Raw genomic sequence first — 14,273 nt, forward strand, 5'->3', positions numbered from 1 at the left:
ATGAATATATTAATATATCTTCAATAATATATAAATGAAAAGTAGATAATATATCATAACTGATAAAAGTATATAATCCTCGACAATGAATAAATAAGTCACCATGTTATACCATCATCATAACTCTCTCTCAAATATGACACGGCATGTGATATCAAATCCAACCATATACAATGTATATTGACCACTCGATAATTAGGTAATCAGATGATAATGAAATCATATATATTTCTCAACATCTCAGACATCAATGTAAGCTCTATAAGTCATCATCATCATACTAGACCACTATGCACAGTCAACACCCGGTATCCGGTCTCAACATTATGCCCGAAGGCTTAGAGCATACTCTACCATCCGCAAGGAGTATCTCAAATACAACCATATCCTATCATCCGCTAAGGGTATCAACATCCATCTAGACCGGGCACCCTTCTAGCTGATAGAAATCTCGTGAGGAACTTCCTAAAATTTTACTTGTGAAGCTTTTAATTAAGCCACATATTCCACTAACTGATTAAGTTTAGCACTATCTATCATCTAAGGAAAGTTGTCTCTAATATTAATTGTAAGGTATAAAAAGAAAAAATCACAGAAAAAGATGACAAGATTAATAACCAGGTCTCTTCGAAAGTGATCTCAAACTCAACAAGAACAAATTGGAAAGATAGTTCTTTTTAAAAACCAAGAAGCATAAATATAAGAATACCATAATTGTAACAACCTGCCCCCGCCCCCAAAAAAAATTTAAAAGTTTTTGGGCACGACGTGGCCGGCCTCGTGCCCATGCAAGCTACTCATGCAGCTTGCGTGGTAAGGAGCCACGCGCCTACTGCCGCAGCCAACCGGCTACGGCGGGCCCTGGCGCTGCCGCCCATTTCCCCCTCCATCGCCTCTCTTTTTCCCTCTATATCTCTCTTTCCCTCGCTTTCTCTCTCTCGATCTCTCTCTCTCTCTCGCTGAGGCCGACCTATCACCGCCGCCGCCATCCTTGGAAACCACTGCCGCCATCCTTGGAAACCACTGCCGCCACCTCCGCGAGCATTAGTGAGCTCCTCTCCCTCTCTCTCTCTCTCTCTCTCTCTCTCTCTCTCTCGCTCACACCTGAGCTCGGGCTCGTCGGAGCCGAGCCGCCGGCGAGAAGTCGGCCGCTGACTGGCCAGCAGCAGCAGGTGCCCTCCCCACTAGCCTAGGTCCGTACTTCCCTCCCCTCCTCTTCTCTTCTCTTCTTCTTCTTCTTTTTCTTCTTTTCTTTCTTTCTTCTTCTTCTTCCTCAGCTATTCCCCCCTTCTGCAACAGTGCCGAGCCTAGCACTGTGTCAAGGGATTGCTTCCTTTTAATTTGTTTACGTTTACATTAATTATGTGATTTAGTTTCTAAAATTTAGGTAAATCAATTTATCTAGATGGTAGATTATTTTGATAATTTACTCTCACTAGTATAAGTATTTTTTAGTATAATATTTTATTAATTATAGTTATAAATACTTGCATATGATTATATATAGTTTAGCCATTGATTATTAGATTAATACTTGTAATCATATTGATAATAATCTTATATTTTATATAGTTAGTTTTATTAAAAATAATTAAATTATATAAGTTTCTATTAATGTTTATGTATGCTTATACATGCATATATTTAATATATTTGAATATACAATGTGTTTCTAGCACCTAATTATTATTATATATTATTTTTTATGGAATAGAATGCTGAGCTCAGATAATTATTTTTATATTTATGGATAATGATTAGTATATGTATGATTAGTAACTAGTTAAGTAAAAGTAGTAATTGCCAAATAATCGAATTATAGTTAGTTATTTTATGTACATATATTTTAATTATATTATTGTATATCTGATTCTTTTATGCTTAAAGAGATTAATTACTATATGCCTAATATATAATTATAATAAGGTTATCATAATTATATATATATATATATAATGTATATCAAGTTATTTAATAAAATCAAATAATTTATTATATTTTACACCAATGAATTCTAAACGGGATAAACGGCTAACATCATATTACTTAAATATTTTTAGACCCCGAACCCCCTTATGTGAGACCTCGTGGACCTTGATGATGAGTTGATGTTTGACTGACGGACGCTAGATTTGTGTGGTTCGTGTCTTTTGATCAGACTGTGAGTAATATTATCCCCTAGACGCCTTTCTCAAATTATGATATATTATATATTATGTACATACATATTTTGGCCTCCAGCATGATTATATGACTTTATATAGAAATGATTATAGTCGAGCATATTTTTATCATGCATATAATTAGGCCAATCTTGGATATGAGTATGATGATGATAAATAGAGATGGTTAGAGAGGATTATACTGTTATAATGTTATGTCCAGTTGATCTGTAGCATAAGTATGCATGTAATAGATTAGCGTGAGTATACATGTGTTGACTACATAGTTAGAGACTATATTGCATTATTTTTCTCTTGATTCCTATTCCACCTAAATTCCTATTATGCAGTGACTTGCTATCATACTGGATATATGTATATGATCATCTTATATTACAGTCAAGCATATTTTATCATGCATTTGATTAGGCTGATCTAGGATATGAGTACATTGGCGATATATAGAGATGATTAGAGATGATTATGCTATTATGATTGTATACCGAGATCATCTCTAGCATGAGTGTGCATGTGATAGACTAGCGGGAGTATGCATGTGCTGATTACATCGTTGGAGACTATATTGCATCATTTTTCTCTTAATTTCTATTTCACCTAAATTCCTATTATGCAGTGACTTGTTATCGTACTTGATATATGCATATGATTTGTCTATCTGTACATGACGGGGCTCTGTTCTGTCCCGTGGGCTGTGCGTGCCGTGTAAGCGTGTGGGCATGCACGTGCCCGTGCCGGGCGAGGGCGTTACAATAATAACTACCACAAATAACTACCTTATTAATAAATGATAGCTACTCGTAATGTACACTACTAAACATGACTAACTTTCTCCTTATGCTAGAATCCTTTGGAATCATAATATTCACTCTAAACTGAGAATTTTTCTTTAGTTTGCTATCATAGATTAACTTCTATCAATTTTAATCCTTTGAATGATTACTATTTTTTTTCCTGCTGAAAAAACATAACAAGCAAATTTTCCCATTGGGATGCTTCTACACTTGTTAGTTTCATCCTGCAACTAAAGGCTTTTTAGTCTAAATGAAATTGTTATTTCCCTTCTAAACCCAAACGTTCTTCTTCCTCTTTTAATAATTTGTTAGATATTTAATTTCCGAGTATCCTTCTATTTTATTATTTTAATAATATTAATTGGGGTTAATCTCTAAATTCTCAAAAAAATTGTAATGGGTGGGGATGGGTATTTATACCCATTTATAAGAAAAGAATATACATCTCATCAAAATGTTAGCATGTCGTATAGTTTAAGTTTATCTAGAACTAAGTTTACAGAGTCATGAGGTACTATCAAAATTAGCAATAGTATTAGTCGGAAAGAAAAGAAAGATAATAACGTAATAGCTAGGGCTATTTGAAAAAATCTTATAATAAAAAGGTTAGCCTTGTAGGCTGTGAGTTGGATATAACCAGTGACCTTATAAAGTTGTTATCCCGTTCCATACTAAGCTAGGGAAACAACAAATACTGGTTCCCAACTATCTCCTCCTCAAATCGCCATATAATTTGTCTATCTTCTCGTACAAGCTTGACTGACTCTTGCAACATAGCAGCACAGCAGTAGTCCACCGATCTTGAATTCTCTTTTATATTGTGTTGAGTTAGTATAGTTTTATTTTCCATTAATTTTTTCTTCATTCAAAAAATAAGATATGGAAAAAAACTTATATTTTCCTTTACATTTTCAACTTTGCATAAATTGTTACTAAAATTTATGTGCAGTTGTAGAAAATTTGGTCTCTTGCATTAAGAAATAATGGATGAAAGCCTTAGCTAATGCAATGGAGGGCAATGCTAGATTTTCTATTTGGGAGAGAGAAGTAAGCGGTGGGGCTTGAAGGATGGGAGATATTGCAAATTGACGCCTGACAACTTAGTTACAATTTGAAATATAGAATAAATATTTTTGGTTGCAAGTTCTTCTACAACAATTTAGCCCCACAAAGGAGATGACATATAATCTATCTTCAAGTGGATCACTTAGCTAGTGATGCATATTATCAGCGATAAGATTTATTTATTCTGCAATTGTTATGCGTAGAGAAGTTGGAAAAATGGTGAACTGCACATAGACATGATCAAATGGCTCAGCCCGACCCGGCCCGGTTTGGACCCGGGCTAAGCCCGCCCGGACCCGGTTTAGGCCCGGCCCGGCCCGAGCCCGAACTACCCATGGGCGGCACGGGCCAGCCCTTTGCCCGCCCGACCCGGCCCGAAAGCCCGCCCGTCTGCTATAGTGCTTTGCCCGTTTGCTACAGTAATTTACCATTGCTACAGTAAAAAAATATTTTAGTATTATACTATTTTGCATTATTTTAAGAAGACTTTTAAAAATTTTTAATTTTTTTTAAGTTTTTTAAATAGAGGAATATAAATATTAAAAAAAAAACTAATAGTTAAAAAAATTCTAAAAATAGCTGAAATATGGGTTGGGCCGAGTGATTGGTGGGTTGGGCTGTCCCGGCCCGATCTCTTACGGGCCAACGGGCGGTAACGGGCTAGACTATTCTAGCTCGGCCCGAACCCGGCCCGGCCCGAGTGATTAATGGGTCGGGCCGTGAACAAAGACTTAAGCCCGCTTGGCCCGAAAAGCCCGGCCCGAACCCGGCCCGGCCCGCCCGGTTATCATGTCTAACTGCACACTGTTTTTCCTTCAGTGGTAATTAGTGTAATTTCAACTGCATATAAGGTATATGTTCAAATGCCATAAAAAGAGAAGTATCGGTTTCAAAAAAGCCGCTAGATTCGTAAGGTCATGGGCTCGGATATTAGAGCTCTAGCTGAGCTAGCATTGGCTCACTCAAACTCGGGGGGTCGTATATATATATATATATATATTGTATCTAAAATGCAACGGATAGGATGATGTCTATGTAAGTAAAAGCCCGTGAACCTCTCAAGTTCCCCTCCCCAAACTCTCTCTTCTGAAACACATTTCACCGCCAAAACCCATCTCCGTCTTCACCACCGAATCCATCTCCACCGAAACCTATCTCCATCTCCGAGCTCCCGTCGGCCATCGCCACCGAAACTGTATTTAGTGGTCTACAAGCTCCCATCGCCCATCTCCAAGCTCCCATATTAAAAGGTATCTCCAAGACTCCAAGGTCAAATTGTCCAAGCTCTGATTTCTGTTCACCGACCCACTGTTTAGTCTGATTTCTGCTCAGAGATTTCTGTTCACCTAGGCATTGAGTCGCTGTGCTCCATTCAAAGAATTTCATTCGCCCTGTTTTCCTACAGCCCATGCTTGGCAAACAACACCAAACCAACGCATAAACGGCAGACCAATTACCATGCGTCTGCTTCTCAGTTCCTGTAGGCTTTGGCCTTTCTTTTTATTAAAAAAAAAAGTGCAAACTATCCAGGCATCCATAAAGATTTCTTGTCTCAGTTTAGAGTAAGGAGAAAACTTTAGATCTAAATTTATAGCAAGTGTTAAGTTGATTCTTCCTACTGATTTAGTATAGTATATGATCACACTCAAAGTTGTTCTTTTGTTATAACAAGTAAAATGTCAAAATTAGTTCCCTGTATGCCTTTACTTTTTGGTTAACTTTGTTTTCTCTTGACCTCTGAAGTCTGAACAGTTTTCAAGCCTGAGCCACTTTGAGCTGTCGAGCAGAGCTTGAGCCTTATTGAGCTAGAGATGAGTCTAGCTGAACTTTTCCACCTCTCGAGCCAAGTTGGGCCCAGCTTGCTCAAGCTCGGCTCATTTACATCCCTAAGTTTATTCACCTATATAGAACTAAGTTTATGGAGTCATGGGGTACTGTCAAAATTAGTAATAGTATTAATCAGAAAGAAAAAAAGAAGAGAATAGCGTAATAGCTAGGGTTATTTGAAGAAAACCTTATAATGAAAAAGTTAGTCTTGTAGGTTGTGAGTTGGGCATAATCTGTGACCTTGTAAAGTTGTTATCCTGTTCCATATTAAAACTAGGGAAGCAGCAAATAGCGGTTCCAAATTATCTCCTCCTTACACCGTCGTATAATCTGTTTATCTTCTCGTACAAGCTTGAGTGACTCTTGCAGTTTAGCGGCGGTAGTCTACCAGTCTCGAAATCTCCTTTATATTGTGTTTAAGTTAGTATAGTTTTATTTTCCATTCATTTTTTCTTCATCCAAAGAACAGGATATGAAAACAAACTTTTGCTTCCCTTTGAATTTTCCAACTGAAGCTTTGCATAAATTGTTATTAGAATTTATGTGCAAATGTAGGAAATTTAGTCTCTTGCATTAAGAAATAATGGATGAAAGCCTTGGCTAATGCAATAGAGGGCAAGACTAGATTTTCTATTAGTGTGAGATGAGTAAGCGGTGGGGATTGGAGGATGGGAAACATTGCAGATTGATACCCGACAACTTGGTTGTGGTTTGAAATGTAGAATAAATATTTGCGGTTGCAAGTTATTTTGCATCAACTTAGCCCACAAAGGAGATGACATATTATCTATCTTAAACAGATCACTTAGCTAGTGATGCATATTATCAGCAATAAGATTTATTTATTCTTCAACCATTATGCACAGAGAAGTTGGAAGAATCCCTTCAGTGGTAATTAGTGCAATTTCAACTGCATGTAAGGTATATGTCTAAATGCTACGAAAAGAGAAGTATTGGTTTTAAACCTAGGTCATCATATCACATCTCTAATTGTGAGCAATGGTTACAGGCGTTTTGCCACAAACTGAGTTACTGATACATAAAATGTAAAATGTCTTCATACAATCATTTTTATTCTGATAAGCCAAATTTGCTCTGGTTTTATAGTATTGTCGTACTATATTTGAAATCATTAAGGTTGCTAATCTGGTGCTTTTGGATTCTTTCTCTTAGTCTTATTTTAACAGAACTGCAAACAAGGACATCTCTGTAGGTTAATTAACCATGTAATTAGTTGTTACCGCCCTTGTAGCAATAAAATTTATTCAACTTTCATTATTATTTGCATAGTGTACTCTCTAGTAAGTCATATGTTCTTTTATTCATGCAGGTTCTGCATGAGGCAGGCACCTATTCTGATTGGGTGATGAAGTCTGCTGCATGTAGCTTGCTTTCTATACTGGTTCCTCTTGATTATAATAGCCTCACTATTCATCGAAATAGATCATTTACTATATTAAATAGATTTTGTGTCCAATATAGAAGATTTCAGTGTCATAGTCATAAAAGTTCAAGTCATGTGGAAAGTTCTGTGGTCAGTGGAAAGTATCTTCCTCCTTGGTTCAGGTATATAGAGAATATCAGCAATTATTCTCTGAACTCCAAAGATATTCTGTGGTCACTAGCTGCTTTTCTCTGCAGTGTGGCCCCTATGATGGACTGGACGGATAATCATTTCAGAACTCTTGCACGACTCATATCAAAACATGCTTGGTTATACACGGAAATGGTTGTTGCAGAAACCATTGTTCACCAAAAGGATAATTTGGTAAGGATACTATTGTCTGGGTCCTGATCTTTCTGTCAGTTGAATAAATTCATTAATACAAGATTCGCAAATTTTTATTATAATATTTGTAAAATATTATCTGTTTTGCTTGATGTTTTGTACTTATTGACAGATTTTGAAGCCAAATGAATTTTAACAATGTTTACTTATAATTATTTATATAATTTGATATATTTATTAAATTAATGTCTAATATTTCTGTAATTCATTAGGTTTAGCCTACTATTGTAGACAATTGTAAACTAATGAGGTATCAGACCTTAACAAGCTTGTACCAGAGTGTAGGATGTACCATATAATGGTTAAAATGAAAAGTAATACTTTAAGCTGATGTGAAACATGTATATTCTGCAATCCTTCTACTTAAAGGGAACACAGAGATTGATTTCATTGGTGCAATGTAGAACAACCTAGGAGTTGGATCTAATATGTATGAAGTAAATGCGCTCACAAATTGAATATTCTATGTTACGGAAAGACAGATATCTAGATCTATATGTGTTGCAAATTATATAATTTCTGTAATTAATAATTTGAAACTTTGGATAATTACTATGTTGTAGTCGGGGCTAGTCTCTACCATTTTTGAATATTTCCAAGATTTGATTCAAAGTCCATTCTTCCAAGAATTGACAGGTTCTAGGTATCAACAAATCAATATCTTTATTGTCTTTGATAATTTGTAGATTGAAAATAGGAACAAGATGAAGAGAAACATGAAAGAATTCTTTCCAGTTCCAAAGATGTGAAGAAAAGCAACAAAGAAGAAAGAGAGGAATACTGAATGCCCCCTAAAAACTTCTTCTACTTTCAGCAACGACAATTCTAAAGGCAACAAAGAAGAAAGAGAGGAAGAAAACATAGCATAGGAGGAAGATAAAAAGTAAAGCAGATAAATATCCATATCCACACTAGAGGAATCAATTGACATCTAAAATGGCTCTAGTAGACAAATATTTGGATTGTCTTGACTTAGACAAGTATCCAGATTTACACCTATGATGCTTCACATGAAGAAGTGGGGAAGAACATATGCTGATTTTTTGTATCCCAGAAATGATCTTCCGTACAAATAGGGCTAATTCCTTTTAATTGGGATTCTAATTACGAATGACTATTTTGCCTTGACTTATACTTTTTATTACGAATAAACCATAACTAAACCAAATATTAAATTTCCGGGAGAGATATAAAACCTAGACCAACTAGGAGAAAGAGATACGAAAAGTCAACCAAGTCAAACTAAAAAAGTCAAAAAGTTAAAAACCAAATCCAAATTGGTTTAAAACAGTGGAGGAAGGTCAGGATGAAAAGTTAAAATTAAAACAATGGAGGAAGGTCAAAACGGGGCAGAATTGTAGTTATCCGACATTGCAGCAGTCGTTGGAGGGTGGTGGACGCCAAACGGTAGTGGTGGTGGACGGCCATATACTAGGGTAACTAATGGTGGAGGAAGGTGGCTAGGGTTTAGAAGCTTTGGAGGTTCTACATTTACGATATACTCCTATGAAGATAAAGACGATCTAACAGCTGAAAAGAAAGATAAAGACAATAAGAAATAATTGGCTAAACTCAAGATTTATTCTATGATAATAATCAATACATGATCATTCCTAATTATACAAGTATAGTCCTAGTGGATCAGATCCACATGCACATTATTTGATTTGTTTGAAATTTAAAACAATAAGATAAATCTAACTAATTAACTCAATTTGACTCAACTGACTCGATTGACCTAACTCACGTGGTCGGATTATATCAATCCACCACGCTTTCGACACTTTGTCTTCTAGGTGACTAGTCCCTCTTGTCCTTGTACTCGTACAACTTGTCGTGCCAATTAGTGGACTCACGATTATTCTCTTCAAGTTTGCCTAGGAACATGGCGTAGGCTGGCCGACGGTTGCATTTATGATCAAGGGTAAATCGGTCATCATAGTAAAAATACAAGCCCTTCTATCACGACCCAAAATAGGAATCATGACCGGCCATGCATCTCAATATGCTTGAGATGCACGAAGCCTTATTAATACTCTCTACGTATACGATGGCAAAATAAATAAATAAAATGAGAATGTGCTTTATTAAATTTATTAACTAATTTCAATAAAAATAAAACAATGTTAATGTTTTATGAGTCTCTAAACTAAATAAATAAAAAGTCTAATCTAAAGCATAAAATCTAAAAGAGCAAAAAGGTAATAGGTGAATCCTAAGTGGAAGTGGAGTCCGAGTACATCTCGCTCAGTCGCCCCGCTGACTATTATCTGAAATAAATAAACAAAAACAAAAACAATAGAACCCATAAGCCAACAATTATAGCTCAGTGAGTGGAATCCACTCACTAACCAAATAAATTTTAAATTCATATTAATGCTGAATAAATTAAACTAAAAGCAACAATATCCGTCACAATATGCAATAGGCATGCTCTCTAAATAATAACAATGATAACAATAGAGAGAGATGTTACAACTTGTAACCTTGCACGTTTTCAACATATTAACATCTTTTGATATTTATACTGTCATATGTCTCAATGGGTCTAAACCCTGTGGATCCACATCAACTAGAAGTCATCTCGAGATGACGCTCGGGACTTTTCTTCATAGCTGATCCGGTTAGGGTCATCAGAGGGTATCACTCTGTGATCAACGCACTCTGTCTTTTCCTCTAACCGTTGAGAGAAGTTAGAGTCACCTAGGAAATTTTCTCATTCATCCTAAGACTGTTCCCTAACCCCGCCAGAGTCACCTAAGAAAGTCACCCGCAGTGATCTAATTTCGGACTTTCCTCTGGACTTCAAGATAGACTTGAGTCACCATGGAAAATCACAAACGATTTATATCGGGACTGTTCTCTAAGTCGTACCAATACTAATCTCATTTTTCTTTTTACAAATTTTAATATTTGCACGAAGTATGGTGATGCACTGAATATAATAATTAAATGCATATAGAAAATAAAACAATTAAATTTTCGCACGTACGGATGAAATAAATAGATTTGCACACAGAAATTGCAACAATTTAATTTTTACACATAAGGGTGAAATAAATAAATTACACACAGAAAATTTACATGGTCTGACAAAGATACAAAATACAATAAAATAAACATGTGATTGAACTCACTCACCTGAGTCTAGGCAAGACAACCGAAATCTCAAATCTTTAGCTCACGTACTAAAATTCACCACCTTAAATAATAAATAATAATCAAAATTTTAATTTGAATAATAACACTATTTTTAAAATTAAAAAAAAAATGAAAAGAACGAAAATGGGTTTAAAATTCATCCATTGGATTGGGTTGGGCTAATGCTGGCCCGACCCATTCTAAAAAATGAGCTAATTGGGCTGGGCCAAGGCCCAGCCAAAATAATGGATTGGGCTACGGGTCAACCCGCAGCCCATCCCAAAACTAACTAGTTCGGGTTGGGTCTGTGGACCCGAAATCCAAACCCGACCCGAACCCAAACTTAATTAAAAAGGGTTGGCTCGGGTTAAACCCGAGCCCAGCCAATCCCTTCTCTCCTTTCTCGCGACCGACGCGAGAAGAGGACTGAGGGAGAGGGTGACCGCCGGCGACCCCTTGCCGGCGACTCCTTCACGACCACCTTCAACCTCTCCTCTCCCTCTCTCTCTCACTCTTTCTCTGTCGTCCTCATGAGGTGGAGGTGAACTCACCATCGACGGCCAAAATCGAAGTCAACGACAATCGGAGCCACGAGGGCTCCCTAGAAGACATCACCGACACCGGCTTGGAGCACGAAGCTTCCGGTGACGATGCGGTTGTGACCCGAAGCCGCCGGCCGGCCAGATTTGTTGACAAGGCCGAAATCCGCGAATTAGGTATTTCTGATTTACCTATTTAAATTTAAATTAAACTAGAGGGATGAGAGAGGGCTCACCGGAGAGGAGTGTGGTGGTCCTAATTTTCTCCGGCGATGCTCCGGCGATCCGATTTCACAGCAACAACTCCGACGGTGTGAGCAAATAAGAAAACGAAGGAGGGGAAGAAGGAGGCTGGGGAGGGGGTTTGAGGAGAGAGAGAGAATTAGGGTTTAATTTATAGATTAGAAGGGAAATCCAGACCTAATCCAATCCGGATTAGGCGCGATTTCTCTCTGCGCCTAGTCGCGTGCCGGAGAGGGAGAGGGAGAGGGGAGGGGCTGCACGTGCAGAGCACGTGCACCCTCCTCTCTTAACCCGTAATTTTTATTTTATTTTATTTATTTATTTTTTCTAGTTCTGACACCTTCCTTCTGCGCACCTCCAAGTCATTAAGTATAAAGCGACATGAGATTTGCTGGTGGTTGGGCTAAGCTGTCTACGCGGGCTGAGTCGAGGTAGGTGCAGTCTCTAGCGGGCCGTGGGCTTGAGCCGTCTTTCTTCTTTTCTCGTGGATCTGGTTCAACCGATCCAACTTGGACTCCATCAAAACAACTAAGGAGAAAGCCTCATCAGAAGTAGTGGGCTTTAAAGCCTTGATCTCAGCCTGAATGTCATGCTTGAGCCCACTAATAAATGTGCTCTTCAGGGTTGAGTCTAACCAGTTAATGATCTAATTGCAGATCCGTTCGAACTCCTCCCCGTAAGCTCAAACTATTGTTGACTGAGTTAGCTTTAGTCAACATGGCCTGAAATCCTCGAACTGGGTCGGATTGTACCGACCACAAATTGCATTCACAAAATCCTACCAAGACTTGAAGGGTCGAGTTCGCTCAGCCGATTGGTACCATCTAATTGCCACACCCTCCAAGTGAAATGATGCATGCCATAGTACGTGAAGAACTGCTTCGTTAGATTGGTCTAGTCCAGCGGGTCACCTTTTGAAAATTTTGGGAAAGCAAGCTTGATAGTCAGAGCTTGGATTCCAAAGTGTGGTCTGTTATCGCGGGCTACGTGACTTCGTGGTCGAGGTTGGTCACGTGGGTCATAGGCCCACTAGTCCGGCTCATGTCGCGCCTGGGCTGCATGCGGATTTGGCTAAGTCCGATAGTGTGGGCCCACTGGGTCGTTTCACTAGTCATCCTCAGGCTCGTATCTGGGCTCGGGGTCATGCGCATAGGCCCCAAATTGGTTTACACGAGATGGTCGAGTCGATTTACTAAAATTTGGCTTGCCTTAGAATTTGCTCACTTTATTTTCTCCATGGAAGTGCTCTAATCCTCACCCTAGGGTTGAGATAGGATTATGGCCTAGAGGCAGCCCCGCAGGCCACTATAGCCTCAATGGCGGCTGGGTAGGGTAGGTGGCCGGCGGTAGTCACTATTCGGCATGTCCACAAAATCAAGCTCGGGCTGGTTTCGTGGTGGCCAGGGCATGTCATCGCTAGGTTCACCGGTCCCCGACGGCTATGGATAGGGCTAGTGGACCCACTATATGGGAGCGAGAAGCCCTAGCAAAGCCACCCAGATATAGAGGTAGCTTCTCGGGGTGGTAGCTGTCGAGTTTGGCCACCTGATGGTCATCGGCGACTGCGGTGGCCACCACTAGCCAACAGTCGGCTTGAGGAATCTAGCCGTGGCTGTTGGTAGTCGTGGGAGTGTCGAAACCGCAACCACTAGTCGCGGGTTGGTTGCAGCGATAGTGGCTGTTGATGACGGTCAAGGGATCGAACGTTTAGGTTAGAACCGGTGGATGTTGGATCATTGCTAGTGGAAAGCTAGGGTTTTTAACCCTAGCTTCCATCATGGGTGGGGAAGACAACCAAGTGGCCGAAAGAGAGGTTGTGATAGCAGTTTGGGCTAGCTTGTCCCCTCCGTCTCAGTTTGGATTTTGCTTGCCACATAGGGCATTTTGGTTATGGCTGGCGACACGGGCAGCGCAGGGCCGTGGAGGGCAGCTAGTATGGCCTCTGTCAAGGCCTGGATTGAGTCTTTGAGGGAGGTTTGCATCTCATTCAAGTTCTTCTTCGATGATTTTTTCAACGAGTCGACAGACTTTATCAATGCCTTTGCCCATGTAGGTGGATCTTCGCTGGTGGTGGCGGTGGCATCGGGAAAATACCCACATGATTGCTTTTTCCTCATTTGTCTTGGATCGCATGTTAATCATCGTTCGATAAATGTCGCTCTAATACCAATGTTACGAATCATATTTAGACTGATTTAGGCGTAAGAAAATTGTGATAATTTTTGTGGTGGTAGCTTCAGAAGTTAGGATTCTAATGGTTTTGGTTTCACATAAATCGGAGGCCATGATGAAAAATTAAATTAAAATAGTGGAGGAAGGTTGAAATATGGTAGAATTGTAATTATCCGACGTTGTAGCGGTTATCGGTGTGTAGCAGATGGTCAAGGGTAGTCGTGGATGACTATATAGTAAGGTGGCTCGTGGTGGAGGAAGGTGGCTAGGGTTTGGAAGCTTTGGAGGTTCTACGGCTACGATCTACTTCTATAAAGATAAGGACGATCTAACGGTTGAAAGAAAAAATAAAGGCAATAAGAAATAATTGGCTAAATTCAAGATTTATTTCACAATAATAATCAACACACGACCACCTCTATTTATAGGAGTAAAGTCCTAGCTGATCGGATCTACATGCGAATTATCCGATTTATTTGAAATTTAAAGCAATAAGATAAATTTAACTAACTAACTCAATTAG

General features: G+C 38.8%; 1 protein-coding gene across 5 annotated transcripts in view; it reads left to right on the plus strand.

The window, feature by feature from the left end:
• The first annotated feature begins 5,053 nt into the window (after positions 1-5,053).
• LOC140791376 (uncharacterized) overlaps positions 5,054-14,273 on the plus strand; it is a 37,043-nt gene continuing 27,823 nt past the window's right edge. For 4 of the 5 annotated variants that reach the window (XR_012109559.1, XM_073141922.1, XM_073141925.1 and 1 more), the window contains exons 1-3: positions 5,054-5,289; positions 7,197-7,432; positions 7,508-7,634. Coding sequence is in view for 4 of the 5 variants with exons in the window: in XM_073141922.1 (XP_072998023.1) it covers positions 7,233-7,432; positions 7,508-7,634 (327 nt within the window). In the remaining variant the exon portion in view is untranslated. Of the gene's footprint in view, positions 5,290-6,070; positions 6,246-7,196; positions 7,433-7,507; positions 7,635-14,273 lie in introns of those variants that run through there. The other variant, XM_073141924.1, reaches the window with a different exon arrangement.

Source organism: Typha latifolia, chromosome 6 (genome assembly GCF_019914945.1).
Source record: "Typha latifolia isolate L0001 chromosome 6, TyphaL0001v2, whole genome shotgun sequence".
Lineage (NCBI taxonomy): Eukaryota > Viridiplantae > Streptophyta > Magnoliopsida > Poales > Typhaceae > Typha > Typha latifolia.